The sequence below is a fragment of the Oreochromis aureus genome, linkage group 4 (genome assembly GCF_013358895.1).
Source record: "Oreochromis aureus strain Israel breed Guangdong linkage group 4, ZZ_aureus, whole genome shotgun sequence".
Lineage (NCBI taxonomy): Eukaryota > Metazoa > Chordata > Actinopteri > Cichliformes > Cichlidae > Oreochromis > Oreochromis aureus.
The window spans coordinates 14227581-14245850 of record NC_052945.1 but is presented as its reverse complement, the minus strand read 5'-3'; the positions used below and the strand labels follow the sequence as shown (position 1 = coordinate 14245850).

Below are 18270 nucleotides of genomic sequence, written 5' to 3'. Positions count from 1 at the left end.
AACACAATTTCAGTGATTTGATTTTGTCCTTTTATTTATTTTGTCCTTCAACATTCGTTAACACTCAGAACACAAAACTTGCTTTTAGCAAATTAGTCAGTTCATTCAAAACAGCGGTAGGAAACCTTGCATGTGTGGGACTTGCACATGTGTTTCACATATTTGCAGCAGGCTGTCCACTCTCAGTCAATGAATTAAAAGGCAGTTCAGGTGCTTTTCTCTAATCCTTCTTTTGAGCTGTTCCATTTATTCTGATCTCAGCTCAGAATAAATGAATTCCATTTTTGTTTTTAGAATATTTTGTTATTTTGTAGGTGCTTGTGATGAAGATGCAGATCTAATCTGCAGGACCTCTATTCTGAGGTGGCCCATTTAAAATCACTCCTATGCCTTTGAACTGTTTCACCATTTTGAGATTCACTAAGAATCCTTCAAATATCAGGAGGTGTGTGTGTTTGAAGGATTTGGGCACATGTGGTGAAAAAAAAACCCGTTTTGGTGATAGTGTCACTACTGTCCCGTAAAACACACACACAGATACACACTTTCCTTGGTCTGACCCACGCTGGTGAAGTTAAAATCTATCTGATATGGTTCATCTTTCAAATCACACCTCTTCCCTATTCAGGCTGATTAGATATTTCAGTTAATGAGCAGTTCAACAAGTGTACCTAATGAAGTGGCCAATGAGTAAATGTTCTTGAAAAGTTTTTTGCTTTTTTTTTTTTTTTTTTAACACAAAAGAGGTGATAGCTATCGCCAAGCTGCAGTTAACTTTTAACTGAAATACTTTTTTTTTCTTAAACTCTCAGGCATTTTCAAAATGTAAAACAATTTCTGGGGATAATTTGTGTTGGAATTTGCTTTCCTCATTTAAATTATGTCTCATTTCCATTTGCAAAAGTTCAGTCTTTGTGTTTAAGGTCAGGTTGTTTTAAATGATTGACAAATGATGCCAGAATTTAAGCACAGCCAGAACTCATTAAACCCCGACCAGCATATTGCTGTATTCATCGCTCTGTGTTATAGCTATACTTTATGACGATTGATGCGTTCCAGCAGTCGTATGGTAATAAATAATATCAGAATCTGGACCCCAAACACGACAGTCACAATTATTCCTATCAGGCCCTCATGGTGCTCGATCCATCGAAAGATTTCCCCCAGACAACCTCCCAGGAAGATCACACTCTGAGCAGTAAACTCATCCAGTAATTGGGCTCCGACACCACACTGAGAGTTCCACACTGTGCCGTTCTCCAATGGATCCACGCAGCATGTTGCAGGGACGCCGCAGGCCAGCACTCCTGGAGCTGAGCAGTTGTAATATCTGAAGAAAGGGAAAAATAACCCAATAAAAAAACTTCACAGCTCATTAACTTCTTCAACACATTCCTACATCGTGACCAACTGGCTTTGATTTACTTTCAAAAAAGTAAAAAAAAAAGATTTCCAAGTTGCTCACATGTTAATCTCCCAGTCTCTGTAGTTGTCCACCCCACAGCACTGCAGATTTGACTGAATCTCGTCTGTGATGAACCTCAGATCCAGATCATCTTGGTACCGTGCCATGGCAACTAACATCCCGGATCGCAAGTTACCTTCAATCTGATCTTGTAGAGTATGGGCCACAATGGCGACGATGACTTGAGCTGCGATGAGCACCAGCACCGTGGCTGAGAACAGCTTCAGCAAGCAGCGATTCTCTCTTAGGGCACCCACGCAGCCTGACAGGCACAGCGCAGTGAGCAGAAAGCCCACGCTCAGAACTACCAGCATTGGGTCAGTGCCAATACTGCTGATCTTCTCCTGAGCAAAGGATTCCTTGCTAATGAGACCCCAAACCCCCAGAGCAAGAATCAGCAGGCCCAGAACTGTGAACAACAGATTGCACATGATCAGAAAGTATTTTAGGAAATAGTCCATGAAAGAATAACCGTAACAGGGATGGATCCTTGCATCTGTGGGACTGTTGTGTTCCTGTCCACTGTTCGTCCCTGCTTGAAAATCAGTAGTGACCAAGGCAAGCTCCTCGGCATTGTTTTTTGTAGATCCTGCCTTTAGACACACAAGAATGCCACAAAAAATTAAAGCCACCCCAGAAATGTAACTACAGGTCAACAGAGGAACAAAGTATTCTCAAACTAACTCAGTAACACACCTACCTTTGGTAAGAGTGGACTGGTCTCATTCGGAGTAGCATCTCGTCTCAGCCATGGCCAAGGGAATCTTTTTGTTGGCAAAAATCTCCTCATCTTGTCAACCACTGGGAAACATCAGCTGGTCAGAATGACACAGGCTAAAATGTAACACAGGGCAATCATTTGCTACAATACAGAAAAGCATGTGAGCTGAGCTGGAGTAACCATTGCTGTGCTTAGCCTCAGGGGTGGGATTTCTTCATCATGTGAGAGTCACAGTGAGGGGATTAAAAGGGTGTCGCAGCGTGTCGGAGACACACACACACACACACAAAAGTGGGCATTTGAATAGAACTAGGTACTTTTTATTCATTTATTCACGTGCTTTAAAGCAGGACCCGGAAAGGATAATATATTGCCCTACAGTGGGACCCATGGGTCAAAGACTCACAAAAATGTCTCCTGGTGGTGATTATCACGATAGGAAAAAAGTAAAAGACATATTTTAAAATCCTTGCTTTAATTTTCCAGAAACCTGGAAAATGTGTTTTAGGCCTCAAACAAGAAACAACATTGTAGCAGCTGGGCAACCACTAAAACCAGTTTCAAGTTTCAAAATCTACATACTGTAGATTACCAGTTTTCGTGCTTTTATAATGAAGATTTTCCAGGTGCATTTGTTTTTTTTGGTTATGCAACTTAACATTTATCACTGGATTAACAGACACTAATCATATTATATCTGTCAAGGTAAACATTCACTAGTTAGAGCTGTTTGGCCATGCAGTCAGGTATCATGCACAAGAACTTATAATGAAATTTTCTTCTAACGTTTACAAAAAGTTCAGAAAACCGAGACTCTTCCAACGTATGGCATGAATAATCCCAGATAAAGAACAGAAAAGCAAATGAATTGTCATATTTATTCAATATAAAACACACTTTACTAACCAAGAGGAATTCAGAACTTCTCAGAAGACTGAGTAAAATGTTTGGTCCTGGAGTTTTTAATCAGAAACAGCATCTGGCATTCCTTTGTGAACTTAGTTGTGTTCAGACTAACTTCTATATGATATCATGTTGCACACACTGCACAAAAAAACAAGTCAGCCTCTAATAATGATGCACGTGCCTCTTTAAGTCCACAAAACACATCAAATGAGTAAAGTTTTTGAAATGTGTAATTTCAGTCAGCCTTCAAAATATGATGAACTCAATGGAGGAAATTACAGGGGGATGTTTTACATAAAGTGAAAGAAATGTAGAAGTGTCAATTCAGTTTTAGTTAAATTTAAAATGTGTTAACGTAAAAAGCTTACAAATTATTCCTTGAAAATAACCCCTCGAATTACCTCCCTGCCTCTCAGACTTATAAGGGTTTTTGTTATCAGTCAAATGAAATGAAACGCCAGCCAAACACAGGTGTAATGGTCATAGGTTACCTTCTGTAACAAATAAGAAGAAATGCAACAGTTCTCGTTGTGGAGCTTCTGTTTGTATTTAACACCTGATATATTTCACTGTAAAAATCCTCTGTTGTTCTGATGAAGTCGTTATGAAGTGATGTGCTACTGAGAGTCCATAACAAGCAGCACATGAGAGAGCAGATGTGACACTGAGTGAAAAAACAGAGGGAGAAAGCGAGGCCTGGTTATCTCACTCTCTGGCTCTGCTGGTCCACTGCGCTCATTCTTTCCTCTGGCTGTGCCGAACTGAGCTGCAGGGAAATGGAAGGAAGATCTGCTCACTGCTGCAGGCATTGACTGATGATGGACTCCAGGCTTGGCTTTAGTCCTTCCATAACTTTGATTCCATATCCATATGATTAATCCAAAAAAAAAAAAAAAAAAAAAAAAAAGACATGCTCATTTATACTACTTAGAAAATTATTTGTGGGTAAGTTGTGGGAATTTATCAGATAAGGTTTTAGCTGTTTACTGTCAGTGAGGATGGATGACTGGTGGAAAATACCTTTAAAACTGATTACTTTCATTTTATGATACCTTTTACTCCTTCTCTGTGATTTTTTTCACAGGTAACTATTTTAATGCTGCTATGTATATTTAGCAGGTGTACCACTGCTGAATAGTTGATGACGCTGCACAAAAAGATGAAAAAAAGCAGAATATTGGCTTATATACTTTTATTTCTATAATTTAAATCCCATATAACCTACTTTAAAAATAAATAAAGAAATAAAAGATCCGAATACTTTTTCCTTCGTGGCACATGAGGCAACTTTCAGTGTTGGCCCCGTGGTTTCTCAGGTCATGGAAAATCTCACTGGGGGAAATGAACTCCAGCTTGTTAGGGTCAGCAGACAAATAACCACTATCAAAAAATGGTTTTTCATTTAATTATAAATTATGAGCCTACGTTCAAATAAGAAAATATATTTATCGTGACTGCTTGTTGGCAGAAAAAAAAAGTTGGATGTCATCTAGTCGTTATTAAACAAATCTTCCTGTTTCCTTTTAAATCTTTTGGGAGGATGGGGATTTAAAAAGTATTTAGTTCCTGCCTGTCAGCGCTGAAGATGTATGGTCCGTATGACGTGATGTTCATCCCACCTACTGCATATACAGTTTGGTATACTGTCTGTGTGCGTAAAGGTGTTGCAGATGGCAGGGAGCGCTGCCCAGTTACATTCCTTTTCAGCAGTGATGGGTGCACCTCAGCTCATATATCAGCACGACTATCTGCAGACATCTGCAGACATCAGCATACCCAGCGGCACATCTTTCAAACAGAATGAGGAACTCTGATCTGAAATAAATCAGAGCTGGAATTTTATTTAAAAAAAATCCGAGACAGGAAAAAAGCACTAATGTTGTCCAGTATTTTCATATGACCTGAAGCTGCTGGTTTTTGAGTAGAAGAAGAAGTAGAAAGATAAATAGCTGGTTAAAGACTATATAGGTTATAGACTGGGTGCACTCGCCTGTGGAAAACTATCCAGAGTATGAAATCCGTCTTAGCCATGAAACTATATGTCATGTGTTGCATCACTGCACATCAAATCTAAACCCACTTCCACAGTTATGTAGATTTATTAAGGTTGGCTCACATCAGACTGAGTGAACTAATGCTGTAAATCACACAGCAGCTTAGTAAAGTGAGAAATGAAGGCAGCTGAGGTGTTAAGGAATATCTTTGAGGCTGTATAATTTTCTCTTTAATTGCTATTTTAAAGTTAATCTGGGACTCTAACCCATTTTCTAATTCTGTGATGCTTTTGGATATTCTCTTTTTTTCTATTAATACGGTCGAATGTGTGTTTTTTATTGTCCCATTTGCATCAAGTGAGTGCGGCTCACCAGGTTTTGATCACCCTTGACGGTTAAAGTGTTGCTGGCTGGGTTTGTCGTAGCCCAGATGTTGAGCAGATTGTATTACAGTAGGCAGTAAGAATGTTATCCTGGAGCCATACTTCTACATCAAACACCTTTTCTGGATTGGAGCCTACGGGGAGCACAGTTGTCACATGCCACCCATACAACCTAAAAGACATGTGGAGCAGAGATGGGGCATCAGAAATGATCAGGACCTCCTATTATGGCTATTTTAGAAGATGCACAGTCTATAAGATACGAGAGATGAGGCAAGAGTGGGACGCATATGTGTGCGAGTGGGTTTAGGGAGATTTTGTTTTTTGTGCACGTGAATGCTGCAGTGTGCACACATGCTAAAAGAACTGAGGATGTCACCGCCCTGAATCAGTGACGTGGATGGGATCAGGTGGGGAAATTGCTCCGGGAGTTTAGGGAAGGAGTTATAAGAGAGTTCTGCACAACTCATGTTTTCTCAGTGTGTCACTGCTGTAGGATCATACAGTACAGAGAGTGTGTGCTGGTGCTCTGATCTGAGAAGACCCCTGGCACTTCTTTGCAAAAAAGGTAGCGTAAAAACCCAAATTTAAATGTACTTTCTTGCTCTTTTTGGAACAAAACTAAACAATTTTTTATAGCTTAAAAAGGTGAACAAAAGACGAACTTATGACTGAACTAATTTCTCATCAGCTTTTCTTCAACCGAAAGCCTGTTTCGTATTTTTGTAATGTGGCCTGGCAGCACTTTTCGGTGAGCTTGCTCCTCAGCAGCACCCACAGCATATATTATTGTGTTTGTTAGATGAGAACGACGAGGATGAAGTTGGCTCTCATTATGCTGTGCATGATCTCAGCGTGTGGAGCTCAGAAATCCAAACAGGAGACATCACGCTGGGAACCTAAAGGTCTAAAAATGATTTTTAGTAATCTGACCTTTGACCACTGAGGTTGTGTTTTTAAAACTTGGAGTGAATAATGACCTGTTTGTTTATACGGTTAATCTCTGTGTTCAGCAGTACAGACTAGTGCCAAGACTTGCTCAAACCTGACTCAGGTGCTGGACAACTGGAAATTTGCTATTGTGACCCAAGTGAAAGACTTGCTGATCAATGACCACGCTTCAGTCCTTCCTGAATATAACAGGTGAGTTATATCAGCTTCTGATTAAACTGGATGTACACAGCAATGATAGCAGACAGTCTAAATGTTAAGTAAGAGTAAGGTCAAACTTCCAGGAAAAACAACGCTCGGTGATGTCAGTGAACATTTGACTTGTCCTCAGGGTTTGTTGAAATAAAGACTTATGTAATCTGCTCTGTGCTGCACATGAATTGTCAGTGCCAGTAAAGCGATCAATGATTGTTGTTCACATGAGGCCAGCTCTGCTTTGTAAATGACCTCAGTGTACTTACTGTGCCAAAATACAATAGTGAGTGTTTCATCATGCTCTGGCAGACATTACTCCAAGTCAGTGAACATTTCATCTGGTGATTAGATTCTGAGTTGTGATTGCAACACTTAGGATCACAGTTCACCAGAACTTTTCCCAGTAAACATTTAAGGTCAGCCCAAGTGCCCGTCTCTACTGGGCCAAAGCTGTGCTATGTTTTGCACTTTCATTTTTTTCAGGGGACTTCCGACCTTTACGTCTGTTATCCTGATGTTTTCCGTTGACAGTGAGGCTGTTTCCACTTAACAGCATGTCGTGACTTTCATGTTTATGCTGCCAATTTGAATTGGTTCTCTTCTTAGTTATGTTTTGCCAATAAACCATGTTCCTGTTTCATGAAACCTTACAGTGCCAAAGTTCTTTGAATGGTCATTCTGATACTGAAACCATTTATTTTTCCACATGTTCTCTTATGTGTCCAGGATCCAACCTCTTTCAGATGCTCTGGGAGACCTCTACCGGCAGTTTAACACTCTAAAGGATGAGCTGGGAAAGTTTACTACAAAGCTCGACAGAATGGAGGCTTTCGTGGATGAGCTCAAGGACGGCAGATACGCCCTGCCTCAGCGGCCCGTACATAGGCTCCAACCCAGCTTTGGTCTTAGGTCTCCTCTGCGTGCACAGATGAGGGGTCCTGAAAGGAGGATAATCACTAGCCCAACACTGAGAAGGGCAAGGAGGAGAGGACCGTAGAAATCTTAAACCTGTTGGCTTTTTTGTTTGGTATAAATGCAGATTTGTTGAAAATAAATGTTTATATATTTTTCAGAAGAAGAGGATTGTTTTATACTATTTCTTTGATGAGTATGGTGTGAGAAAAAAGCTAAATAAAATGGCTTTAATGAGACTTTATTAAAGCAAACTATAGCCACCTGCTGGTACAAAATCACAATAAACCACAAGGTGGCAGCATTTATCAAATTATCTTCACTATATGCTGTTTTTGGATGCATCAACGGGCTGGACTTAAAGTCAAATAAATGGCTAAACATGTAGTTAAGGAGTGTTATATATTACCTCATTATGATTTTTTTTATTACTTTAATTAGCATTGTAAGTCTTTGGTTTGTATTTGATTTGTTTATCCAAATACTTATTAAATTATAGATTCAGTGCAACTCCTTGAGTGTACTTGGAGCATTTTTTTTACAAATAGGATGAAGTATTTTACAATGTGTTATTGATTCATAATCACAGCAACAGTAGCAGTGCTGCTATGCAAAATACTGCATCTCTTGAAACACGGAAACTTTCAGGTGGAGTAACAACCTTCGGAGAAGAACTTATGAACCACTAATCACTTCAACCAGGAAAGAGTAGAACTGCAGAGCTACAGGATTACTTCAAAGAACTACTTGTTAAACAATAAAATAAATATGAAGTTCACAATGTTCAAACTCTGATGGCAAAATACACAAAAAAGTTACAGGCCTACAACAAACACTGCTCAGCTTAGTTTCCTGTCAAAAGTTCTTGCTTATTCACAGGTCATTCATACCCCCAAATTTCTAACAGCCAGACGCATCAGTGGTCATACGTCCTCTTACACAAGTCTGTGGTGGTATTTGACTGACCAATAAACTACTGGGCAGATATTCAAAGGAGCATGTTTTATCAAAGGGGTTCAAAACGGAAAAAAAACCCCAGTGAATATCCATCTATTTCTCCTTTCTAGGGTCGCTGGAGCCTATCCCAGCTGTCATAGGGCAAGATGAACTAACATATAGTGACAGGCTGTCACAGGGCTAACACATAGAGACACAGACAACCACTTGCATATTCACACTAAATGCATGTCTTTGGACGGTGGGAGGAAGCAGGAGCACCCACGCAAACATGGGGAGAACATGCAAACTCCACACAGAAAGACCCCGGCCTGATGGTGGAATTGACCTCAGGACCTTCTTGCTGTACGGCAACAGTGCTAACCACTGTGCCACCGTGCTGCCCAGTGAATATACCCTGCAATATGAGCAGGATGCTAGCTTTCAAAACCCTGCCCATGTGATTAATGATATTATATAATGATGTACATATGTCTGCTTGTTGCCTGCTGAAACACCTTGACTGTTTTTCATTCACCCAAACTTTGGTATTCACCTTGATTAGCAGAACAAATAATAGCAATGACAGAATTGTGCTGTTAACAGAATCTTAATTCCAACAAATTGGATCAACAGTATATCCTGAATTCAAATATATATATATAATAAAACGGCTCTAAAATGAAAACACATTTAGATTTATTGTAAAAAAAATCTCAAACATTTACAATATTTGAAATAAGTTGGATTTTGATCTAAATATGCAAATTCTTAGAGTTGAGTTGTGATCAAAAAGTTTTGAAGCTCCTCCTCCTCTGCTTACTCTATATAGGCCTCAGTCTCTTATATTACTCAGTTCATTTCTCACCTGGACAGTACAGAGAATACGCTATACTTTCAACATGCTGAGAACCTTCTGTACTCTTATTGCTCTAGCATGTAAGAGCGGCTACTGGTTCATTTTACAGTCTGTATTTAGAAACATAAAACTTTATTTAAATATTAATTAATTTAAACATTCTTTTTTTCTCTGACAGGTGTGGATGCTGCAAAAGTGCTGACCCAGACACCATCTGTCCACACAGTTTCTCCAGGAGAGGAGGTTCTGCTCAAATGCAACATTCAGAGAGATGAAGGCTATTATGTCAGCTGGTACAAACAGGTCCCTGGTTCTACTCCTCAGTTTATTCTGAGATTTTATCATAGCCACAGTTCACCCGACTACTTTGGAACAGGATTCTCCTCAGACCGATTTAACTCTAAAGCCTCATCAAACATTGATTATCAGTTTATCATTAAGCGAGCAGAAGCAGGAGACTCTGCTGTGTATTATTGTGAGACATGGGATGACTCTGCTAAGGAGAGCGTATCACAGTGATTTACACTGTGACAAAAACCTCTGTACAAAGTACTTCTGCTTTCAGAGGCTTTGACAGTTTGTTAACAATGACTGTGTGTCTGCTAGACATCCAACTGGATCATGGATAAGGTTAACACACATGAAGTGTCTTTGGGCTCCCAGACTTCAGAGAAAAATATCAAGAATATCAGAATATCCTACTCAATAACAGAGGACCAAAATGAGCATTTAAAATCTTCTTGCACGTTGATTTTGCTGTTTACTGATTACCAAACATGTTAAAATAAAACAAAAGGGTTCAATGACTTTTACTGGACATTTAAATTTACCATAGTTAGAATAAATAAAATGTTGTGCTGTGTCACATTTGTAGACCTGGGACAGTTAAAGGCATGAGTGTCACTGGTTTAAAGTGCTTATTTTAAACCTGCAAACTTCACACTCTGTTAGTAAAGCATCACCTCTCTACTCCTCCTTCCCTTTTTCCCAGAATGCACCTGCAGGTCTGAGCATCTAATTTATAACGTCAGGAAAGTTGTAAAAGAGAGTTATAGGTCTTTCTAAAATGAGATGTAACTGCCCCTGACTGGAAATGTTGTATTTCACTATACTTTGGTAATTCAGGGAATTAACTGAATACTGCTTTGGTTTTGTCCAAGAATAACTTTATTTATTATATAAGAAACACTAAACAATGTCCAGCTGTACAACTTTTGCAGCTCTGTTGTTGTCATACAAACATTTGATATAAAAAATGTTGCTTTTTAAACATTTAGTTGCCATTACAACTTAATCCTAACTTTTAAATGACTAGTACACATAAAAGTCTGAGCTGTGATGCGTGAACCTGCTATGAAATGACTGTTTAAGGTGCATTTTAACGTTAAAGAATCCAGTTTGCAGCAGAGTTTTTTTGTGGTTGATCTGAATTTAGATACTATAAAAAATCTCCTAATATAAATCCTTGGATACAGCTGTCATAGCTATTTTTACGTAACGTTTATGTTCAACAATAAATTAGTTTTATATTCCGGCTTTATTAACAGATCCAAAGGTTATGTGAAAATAGAAGTGGCAAAAACTTACAAAAACTTTCTTATTTGCAAATAAAACAACCAAATAAATTGTATAGATTCACCTGACTACACACACTGTTATTTAACTTAACAGGAGATTAATCCCAACAAAATATGTCCTGAATTTAAATATATGCATAAATAAAAATAACACTGCTTTAAACTGAAAACATATTTAGTAGACTTATTCTAAAAATAAACATTTATGATATTTAAAATAATTTAGAGTTTGGTGTAAATACCCTAATTTCTAGTTAAGTTGTGATCGTACAGTTTTTAGTATTGAAACTCCTCCTCCTCCACTCCTTAGTTATTAAAAGTCTCAGTCTCTCTTCATTGCTCAGTTCATCTCTCAGCTGGACAGCAAAGAGAATACACCATACTTTCAACATGCTGGGGACCATCTCTACTATTATTGTTGCTTTAGCATGTAAGATAATCTTCTGGTTCATTTTATAGACTGCACTTTGAGACATAAAAACAGACTTACTGCGATTTTTTTTCTCTGACAGGTGTGGATGCTGCAAAAGTGCTGACCCAGACACCATCTGTCCACACAGTTTCTCCAGGAGAGGAGGTTTTGCTCAAATGCAACATTCAGAGAAATGACGGCTATTATGTCAGCTGGTACAAACAGGTCCCTGGTTCTACTCCTCAGTATATTCTGAAATTTTATCATGACCACAGTTCACCCAGCTTTGGAACAGGATTCTCCTCAGACCGATTTAACTCTAAAGCCTCATCAAACATTGATTATCAGTTTATCATTAAGCGAGCAGAAGCAGGAGACTCTGCTGTGTATTATTGTAGCACATGGGATGACTCTGCTAAGGAGAACGTATCACAGTGATTTACACTGTGACAAAAACCTCTGTACAAGGTACTTCTGCTTTCAGAGGCTTTGACGTGTCATTTAGACTGTTTGTCTGCTGCTGCCAATAAAAAACAAGTCATCAGACACATCCATCCTCTACAAGTTGTTGAGATTATATGACATTATTGTATCTGTACACATTTTAATTATATTCAGGGATAGCCTTTGTTTTTGTTTTTTTCAGAAATAAATTTCTGTACCCACTCAGTGTCTTATGCTGTATATTTTTGTTTTTACTGAATTGATTCTGTATGTTTTTGGATTGTGTCCTTTTTGTATTTTCAGACTTCAGCCTCCCTCCTCCTGTCCTGACAGTCTTCCCTCCATGCAGTGCTGAGCTCCAGTCCAACAAAGCCTGTCTGGTCTGTCTGACCATCCAAACATCAGACTGGAACATGGATGAAGTGTCTTTGTGAAAACCATCAAGAAGTCGTAATGTCACAATGAATAGTAGATGCCTCTGCAGGTAGGTAATATAGCTGATACAATTACTTATAAAGCTAGACAAAACAGTCCAATATTGTTTAAGGTCCACTCTCATCTCACACTGACAACGTGCTGGTGATTCTCTGCAGCTCTAAGAATCTGATGTCCACTGCAGACTTATGCACAGATGTAACTGTTTCTCTTGACTCCACGTCTTGTTGCTGTTTGCAGGTGTGAGTGACACAGAAACTTCCTGCTGTATCAGTGAGAAAAGGAGAGACAGCCAGCTCGGACTGTAACTGACAAGCCTGCTCGTTGACATAAACATATTCCAGGAGGAGACAATCAGCATATACTGCAGTTTCGTCATGGCTGGAGTTCTCGAAAAATATGGTTCAGGTTTCTCCTCTCAAAATTCACATCAAGTCATCAGTCAACATCAGATTATCATCATCAGTGTGGAGGAGGGAAACTCTACAATCTATTACTGTCACAGGACAGCTTCACAAGGGATGCTGCATCACTAATTTACACTGTGACATACACCTTTTCACAGATACTTCTGCTTGTTCATACTTTATACTGATCACAGAGCTGTCAAACAAACTCACCAGCTGCACACAGTTGGATATGTGAGTCCTCATTTATTTTAAGATGTGACCAATCTGACGGCTCATCCAGCTTTACAACAAGATTCTCCTCGGACTGATTCACCTCTATTCAACTTTATTACCAAGCAGGCAGAGGCAGGAGACTCTGTTTGCTATTTCTATGAGACTTGGGGTGGTTGTGCTGATGAAGCTGAATCACATTGATTGGGGCTGTGACAAAAAACCTAAATTAGAGACATTACAGTTTTAAAAAGAATCCAACATTACTCATCTCAAATCATTAAATCTCGAACAAAACATGTAATGGTGTTACATTAGTGGTTGGAGGCAGATGGCAGATGGCATTTCTGCTTTCAGCTTAACTTACAGAGTCATCCCATGTCTGACAGAAATACTGAGCAGAACAGTGACTCAGACTCTGACAAAAACCTGAGATACACAACAACTTTCATGACATCTGAAAAACATCAAACATAAACACACTTCTTTTCAAATTATTTTCAGCTTTTATAAGCATTACATTAAGTAATCCTCACTTTTTGTTAAAGGTATGGTTTAATTTTTGTTTAAATTATCTACTTGATATCACTTGTTGCGAAACTTAAATCTATCTTTAAATTCTGAAAAGGGATCAAGTTAAAACACTGCAAAATCATCATGAAGGACATGAAAAGATCGTAAAAATTAAAAAAAGAAAAAAAGAAGGAAAGAAATAACAACAAGAAGATGATGATGCTAAAAACATTACCATGTCAAGTCAAGATGAGAACTATACATATGTATTTTTAAGCTCCTCCTCCTGTTAGTCGTATTAAAAGGCTCCTTCAGCACCTCCTCTCTTCATCCTACAGAAGCAGTACAGCCACTTTAAGGTTACAAATTAGAAGTGCATTCTCAGCTCACACCGATAACATGCTGGTGACTCTCTGTGCTCTCATCACTGCTCTAACATGTAAACACCTTGACTTATATTGCACACATATGTACTAATGTCAGTGTGTTTCTATTGACTCCATGTCTTCTTGTTGTTTGCAGGTGTGAGTGGTGTGACAGTGGTGACACAGAAACCTGTTCTATCAGTGAACAAAGGAGAGACAGCCACCATGGACTGTAACCTGGGGACTGTTACTGACCAGTCTGCTCGGTGGTATAAACAGATTCCAGGAGGAGTTCCTCAGCATGTAGTGAGGTTTTATCATGGCTGGAGTTCTCCACGCTATGGCTCTGGGTTCTCCTCGCCAAAATTCACATCCACTCATCAGTCAACATCAGAATATCGTTTGATCATCAACAATGTGGAGGAGGGAGACTCTGCAGTCTATTACTGTCAGACATGGGACAGCTCTGTTGATGAGTTCGTATCACAGTGATTTACACTGTGACAAAAACCTCCTCACTGATACTTCTGCTTTTTGATGCCCTTTCACATCCTGATATCAGAGCCATCAGGCAAACTCAGTGTAAATTCACTACCAACAGAAAGTATTATTAAATAAATGTTATGTTTATCAACAAACACCAGCCAGACTACACTAATATTGCTTTACCATATTACTGACTAATACACACAAAAAAGTTATTCATATGTGGCTCTGAATATAGTTTTGATGAATTGGAAGTACTGTCAGCGTACTGTCTCACATATGAATACTTCATCAAAAGTTTTACTTGTTTTTCTCAAGGTTTTACTCCTGATGCTTAAAAAAAAAAAAGTAACAACCAAGAAGAAATCAAATTTCACTGTACATAATGTTTGGTGTTTTATATTTATAATTATGTTATATTATATTATAAAATATCATAAATAAACTTTATTTGTATTAATAAATCTTCAGACTACACTAAAGTTGTTTCACCATATGATTGATTAATATGCACAAAAAGGTAATTCATACATACATATATGTAGATGTGTGAGGATAAGGATATTACAGACAAACATTTTTTCCTCTCTAACTGCTTTTATATGAACACTTTTAATGTCAGACATGTAAAAATGATTATGAACCAGAAAAACTGATGATATGACTTATAGTTACTGTTTCGAAGAGTCATCTCAATAAATTAGGAATATAAAGTGACTGGCATTACAGTGCTCAAATAGATTTTCTCGTCCCTTTCACAGTCGATTTTTCGATATAAAGCTTTGTGTCATGTTTTACTCTGTTTGTGTTGGCTGTGATATGCTGAGTAGCTTTTACATTTTTTTCTTGTTGAATGTTCAGCCATAGATTTCTGTAGTTCCTGTACTTTTAGATTTCCCCTTCACCACCGCACCTCACTGGTTTTTCACAGTGTGGGAATTTGAAGGTGGAAACACTTCTGTATTTCTCTCACTTTTTATACTCACTGACAACAGTTTCTAAGTTATCATATTTGCAAACAACCTTTCATTTTGAATTTTGTGACATTTAGTCAGTTGTGGGATGGCACTAAACAGTTTGACAAATCTTCTTTTCACCTTAGAAATCCAAAATGAAATAAAGGACGGCTGAAATTACTCGACTGTCACATACATAGAACCTTTCTGCCATGTGTGGCCGTGTGGCAAGCAGAATGAAGGACTCATGAGAAACCAAGGAGTGAACTCAGGGAGGCTGTTTTAACGCTGTGTCAACAAACTTAAATAATACAAACAGGGGAAAAGAAAACAACGTAGAAACTAGGAAGTAAGAATAGAAAAACTAGAAAACTAAGGAACTATGAACAGACTCAGAAGTAACCTGGGTGACAAGGAGCGCAGAGGAACAGTCACAGCACACAGGGTAATGACACAAGAAATGCAACAAAAAACAAACAAAAAAACACAGGGTTTAAATACAACAGGGGGTAATGAGAGACTGGGAAAGACGAGGGAAAAACAGCTGGGACTAATCTGACATAACAAGACGGGCCGAATTAAGACTGAAAACACTGAACACAGGACATAAGACCGCCAAAGTAAAACAGGAAATACAAGACAGGCATGGAGACACAGCCTTGATAAGAAGACAGGGCTGACAGGGAAGAGCGAACACGGAGCACAGAAACGAGAGTAAAAAAACATGAAACGTGGAACACGGGGAAGGGAAGGTAACAGAAACCTGAGGACTATAACTAAGAATGTAACAGAAGCAGAAAACAATAATGGGAATAAAACCAAGAAAACCAACAAATCAAAAGATATAACTAATCAGAATCAGAATCAGATTCAGCATACTTTATTAATCCCTAGGGAAATTATGTAATTAATTAATTATATAATTATATAACTAATCAAACTAATCAAAAACACAACACTGTCATGGTCTCCGTGCCTGCCCAGCCGGCCCCACAAGGCTACATGTTCTGTTTTGGTTCTCTCTCTCTCTCTCTCTCTCTCTCTCTCTCCCTCGCTGCCTGGGCGGAGCTCACTGCGGGCTCCCGCCCTTGGTCCACACACCTGTCATCAATCACCAGTCATCACCAGGAGCAGTACTTGAGGCTGGGACACAGATCCTCTCATCGCTGGATGATTGTGCTTAACACGTTAGTGACCCTCTCAGCTCTTGTGACATTAGCTTGTGTGAGATTAGTGATTTGGAGTAACTTGCCTTCTCCCTGTGTGTTAGTTTTCCTCCCTGGACCTGTGACCTCCCCACTGTGTGGTTGTGTGTGAGTTGGAGTAAGAAGAGGAGACGAGTGCGCGAGCGTTTTCCCCTGGACCTTCCCTGGGACCCTTCTCCTACCCGGATTTCCCCCACTGTACATATTCTGCACTTGGTGTTGTAAATAAACTCTGTGTTGGAACTGACTACCCGCTCTGCGTTTGAGTCCCTGCACCAATTGTGACAAACACGCTGAGTTCCAGACCCAGTATCGTGACACTTTCAGCTTTAAAATCTAACCATAAGTGATTTTATATCCGAATGAAATCAGGAAGTTAAAGTGTGAGATAATAAATCATATTCACTGCTTCAGTTTAGTCTTATTAATAACAAGTTACAAATGTACTGTGTGATGCAGATGTGGATAAAGACATGAGAAAAACTGTGTTGCTCACATCTCAATCTGATTTGGACTTAAAAAAAAGAAAAACAAACTTGAATGTGACAGTAAAGTAAAAGCTCAGTCATTCAATGTGTTATGAAATATAAGCAGACTGATGAGGGGAAAATAAAGATGACAGTGAAAGTTGGCCTAAACAGGATGTTTCAGTTCCTCTCCCCTCATCAGTGACAGTCAGGAGGTTTTTGTACAGCCATGTATACAAACTGAATCACTGTGGTATTCGGACAAGGCACCAAGCTGATTGTGACAAGTAAGTGCTGTTTTAATTGATCCTGAAACATTAGAAAATTTCCGATAGTTTACTGAAAAGTTCTTAATTTAATATTTTTATTGTTCATAATCTTTTTTATAGATTTATAGTATCTGATGCAGAGCCAACTCGTATTTTATACGTTAGACATGATTATGAGTTGTATTAAAATCAAGAAATGTTTTCAATCAATTTAAAAAAATGTTTACTGAAAATGTGAAAATGTTGGCAATCAATCTTGTTATTTTCAAAGCATTTTAATTTTTAAAGTATGCATAAGTCTATGTTGTCTTTTCTCATTAAGAGTTTTACCTAATTTAAACATTAATTTAAAGTACAAAATTTAAAAATATCTGGCTTTAAACCTGTCACCTTTGAAATTGAAGGGAATGACTTGCATTGTATAGCATATGATTGCTTGACATATCCTCCAGAATTAAATTAAATTCTCTTTAATGTAAAATTAGGGCTTGATTTAGTTTTGTTTTATTTTTTTGACAGTTTTTAAAATCAGTTGAAAATGTGTGATTACCTGTTTATTTATTTGTTTTTACAGATAAACTGTTTATATTGTTTGATTTTTACGGAATTTATCTTTATTCTGTATTAAACTTGTTGATTTTTTTCCACCACTTCTATTTTTATTACTTCAGTTCTATTTTTCCTGAACATCTTTCATCTTTCATGTATTTTCAGGCTCCAGCCTTCCTCCTCCTGTCCTGACAGTCTTCCCTCCATCCAGTGCTGAGCTCCAGTCCAACACAGCTTCTCTGGTCTGTCTGTCCAGTCAGTCTGTGTCTTTTGCAGATGTGAGCTGGTTGGCTGGTGGGAGTCCAGTGAGCAGTGAGATCTCTACCAGCACTGCTGTTCAGAGACCAGACCAGACTTACCAAATCAGCAGCTCTCTGACCATCCAGACATCAGACTGGAACATGGATAAGGTTTATACATGTAAAGTGTCTTTGGGCTCGCAGACTTCAGAGAAAACCATCAGCAAATCAGCCTGTAGCACTGACTAGCAGACGGGTCAGAATCAGCATTTAAAGTTTGCTCTTCAGTCCTTTTGGTATTTTTTTGTGTGCATGTGTACATGTAAGAAAATACTAGCAGTTAATGTTTGCTATGCATTTATTCTGCAAAATGTTAATAAAAAATATTGCAAGTGAACATCTGAGACAATG

General features: G+C 38.5%; 2 protein-coding genes and 1 pseudogene across 3 annotated transcripts; 2 read left to right on the top strand and 1 right to left on the bottom strand.

Annotated features, from left to right (window-relative positions):
* Nucleotides 1–22: 22 nt before the first annotated feature.
* LOC116325212 (tetraspanin-10) lies at nt 23–2290 on the bottom strand. Its single transcript, XM_031746041.2, has 3 exons — nt 2166–2290; nt 1466–2058; nt 23–1330 (listed from the first exon to the last, which is right to left on the bottom strand). Exons 1-3 carry the CDS (start codon nt 2253–2255, stop codon nt 1030–1032), a joined length of 984 nt encoding a protein of 327 aa, XP_031601901.1. The 5' UTR covers nt 2256–2290; the 3' UTR covers nt 23–1029.
* Nucleotides 2291–5954: 3664 nt separating this feature from the next.
* Nucleotides 5955–8024, top strand: si:dkey-282h22.5 (uncharacterized protein LOC107988040 homolog). 2 transcript variants are annotated; one of them, XM_039611537.1, is made up of 4 exons: nt 5955–6037; nt 6272–6374; nt 6486–6612; nt 7342–8024. In XM_039611537.1, exons 2-4 carry the CDS (start codon nt 6272–6274, stop codon nt 7610–7612), a joined length of 501 nt encoding a protein of 166 aa, XP_039467471.1. In that variant the 5' UTR covers nt 5955–6037; the 3' UTR covers nt 7613–8024. The 2 variants fall into 2 exon arrangements, with proteins under 2 accessions (XP_039467471.1, XP_039467470.1); XM_039611536.1 differs by having other exon boundaries at nt 6483–6612.
* A 5647-nt stretch (nt 8025–13671) lies between these two features.
* On the top strand, nt 13672–18270 carry LOC120439829 (annotated as a pseudogene).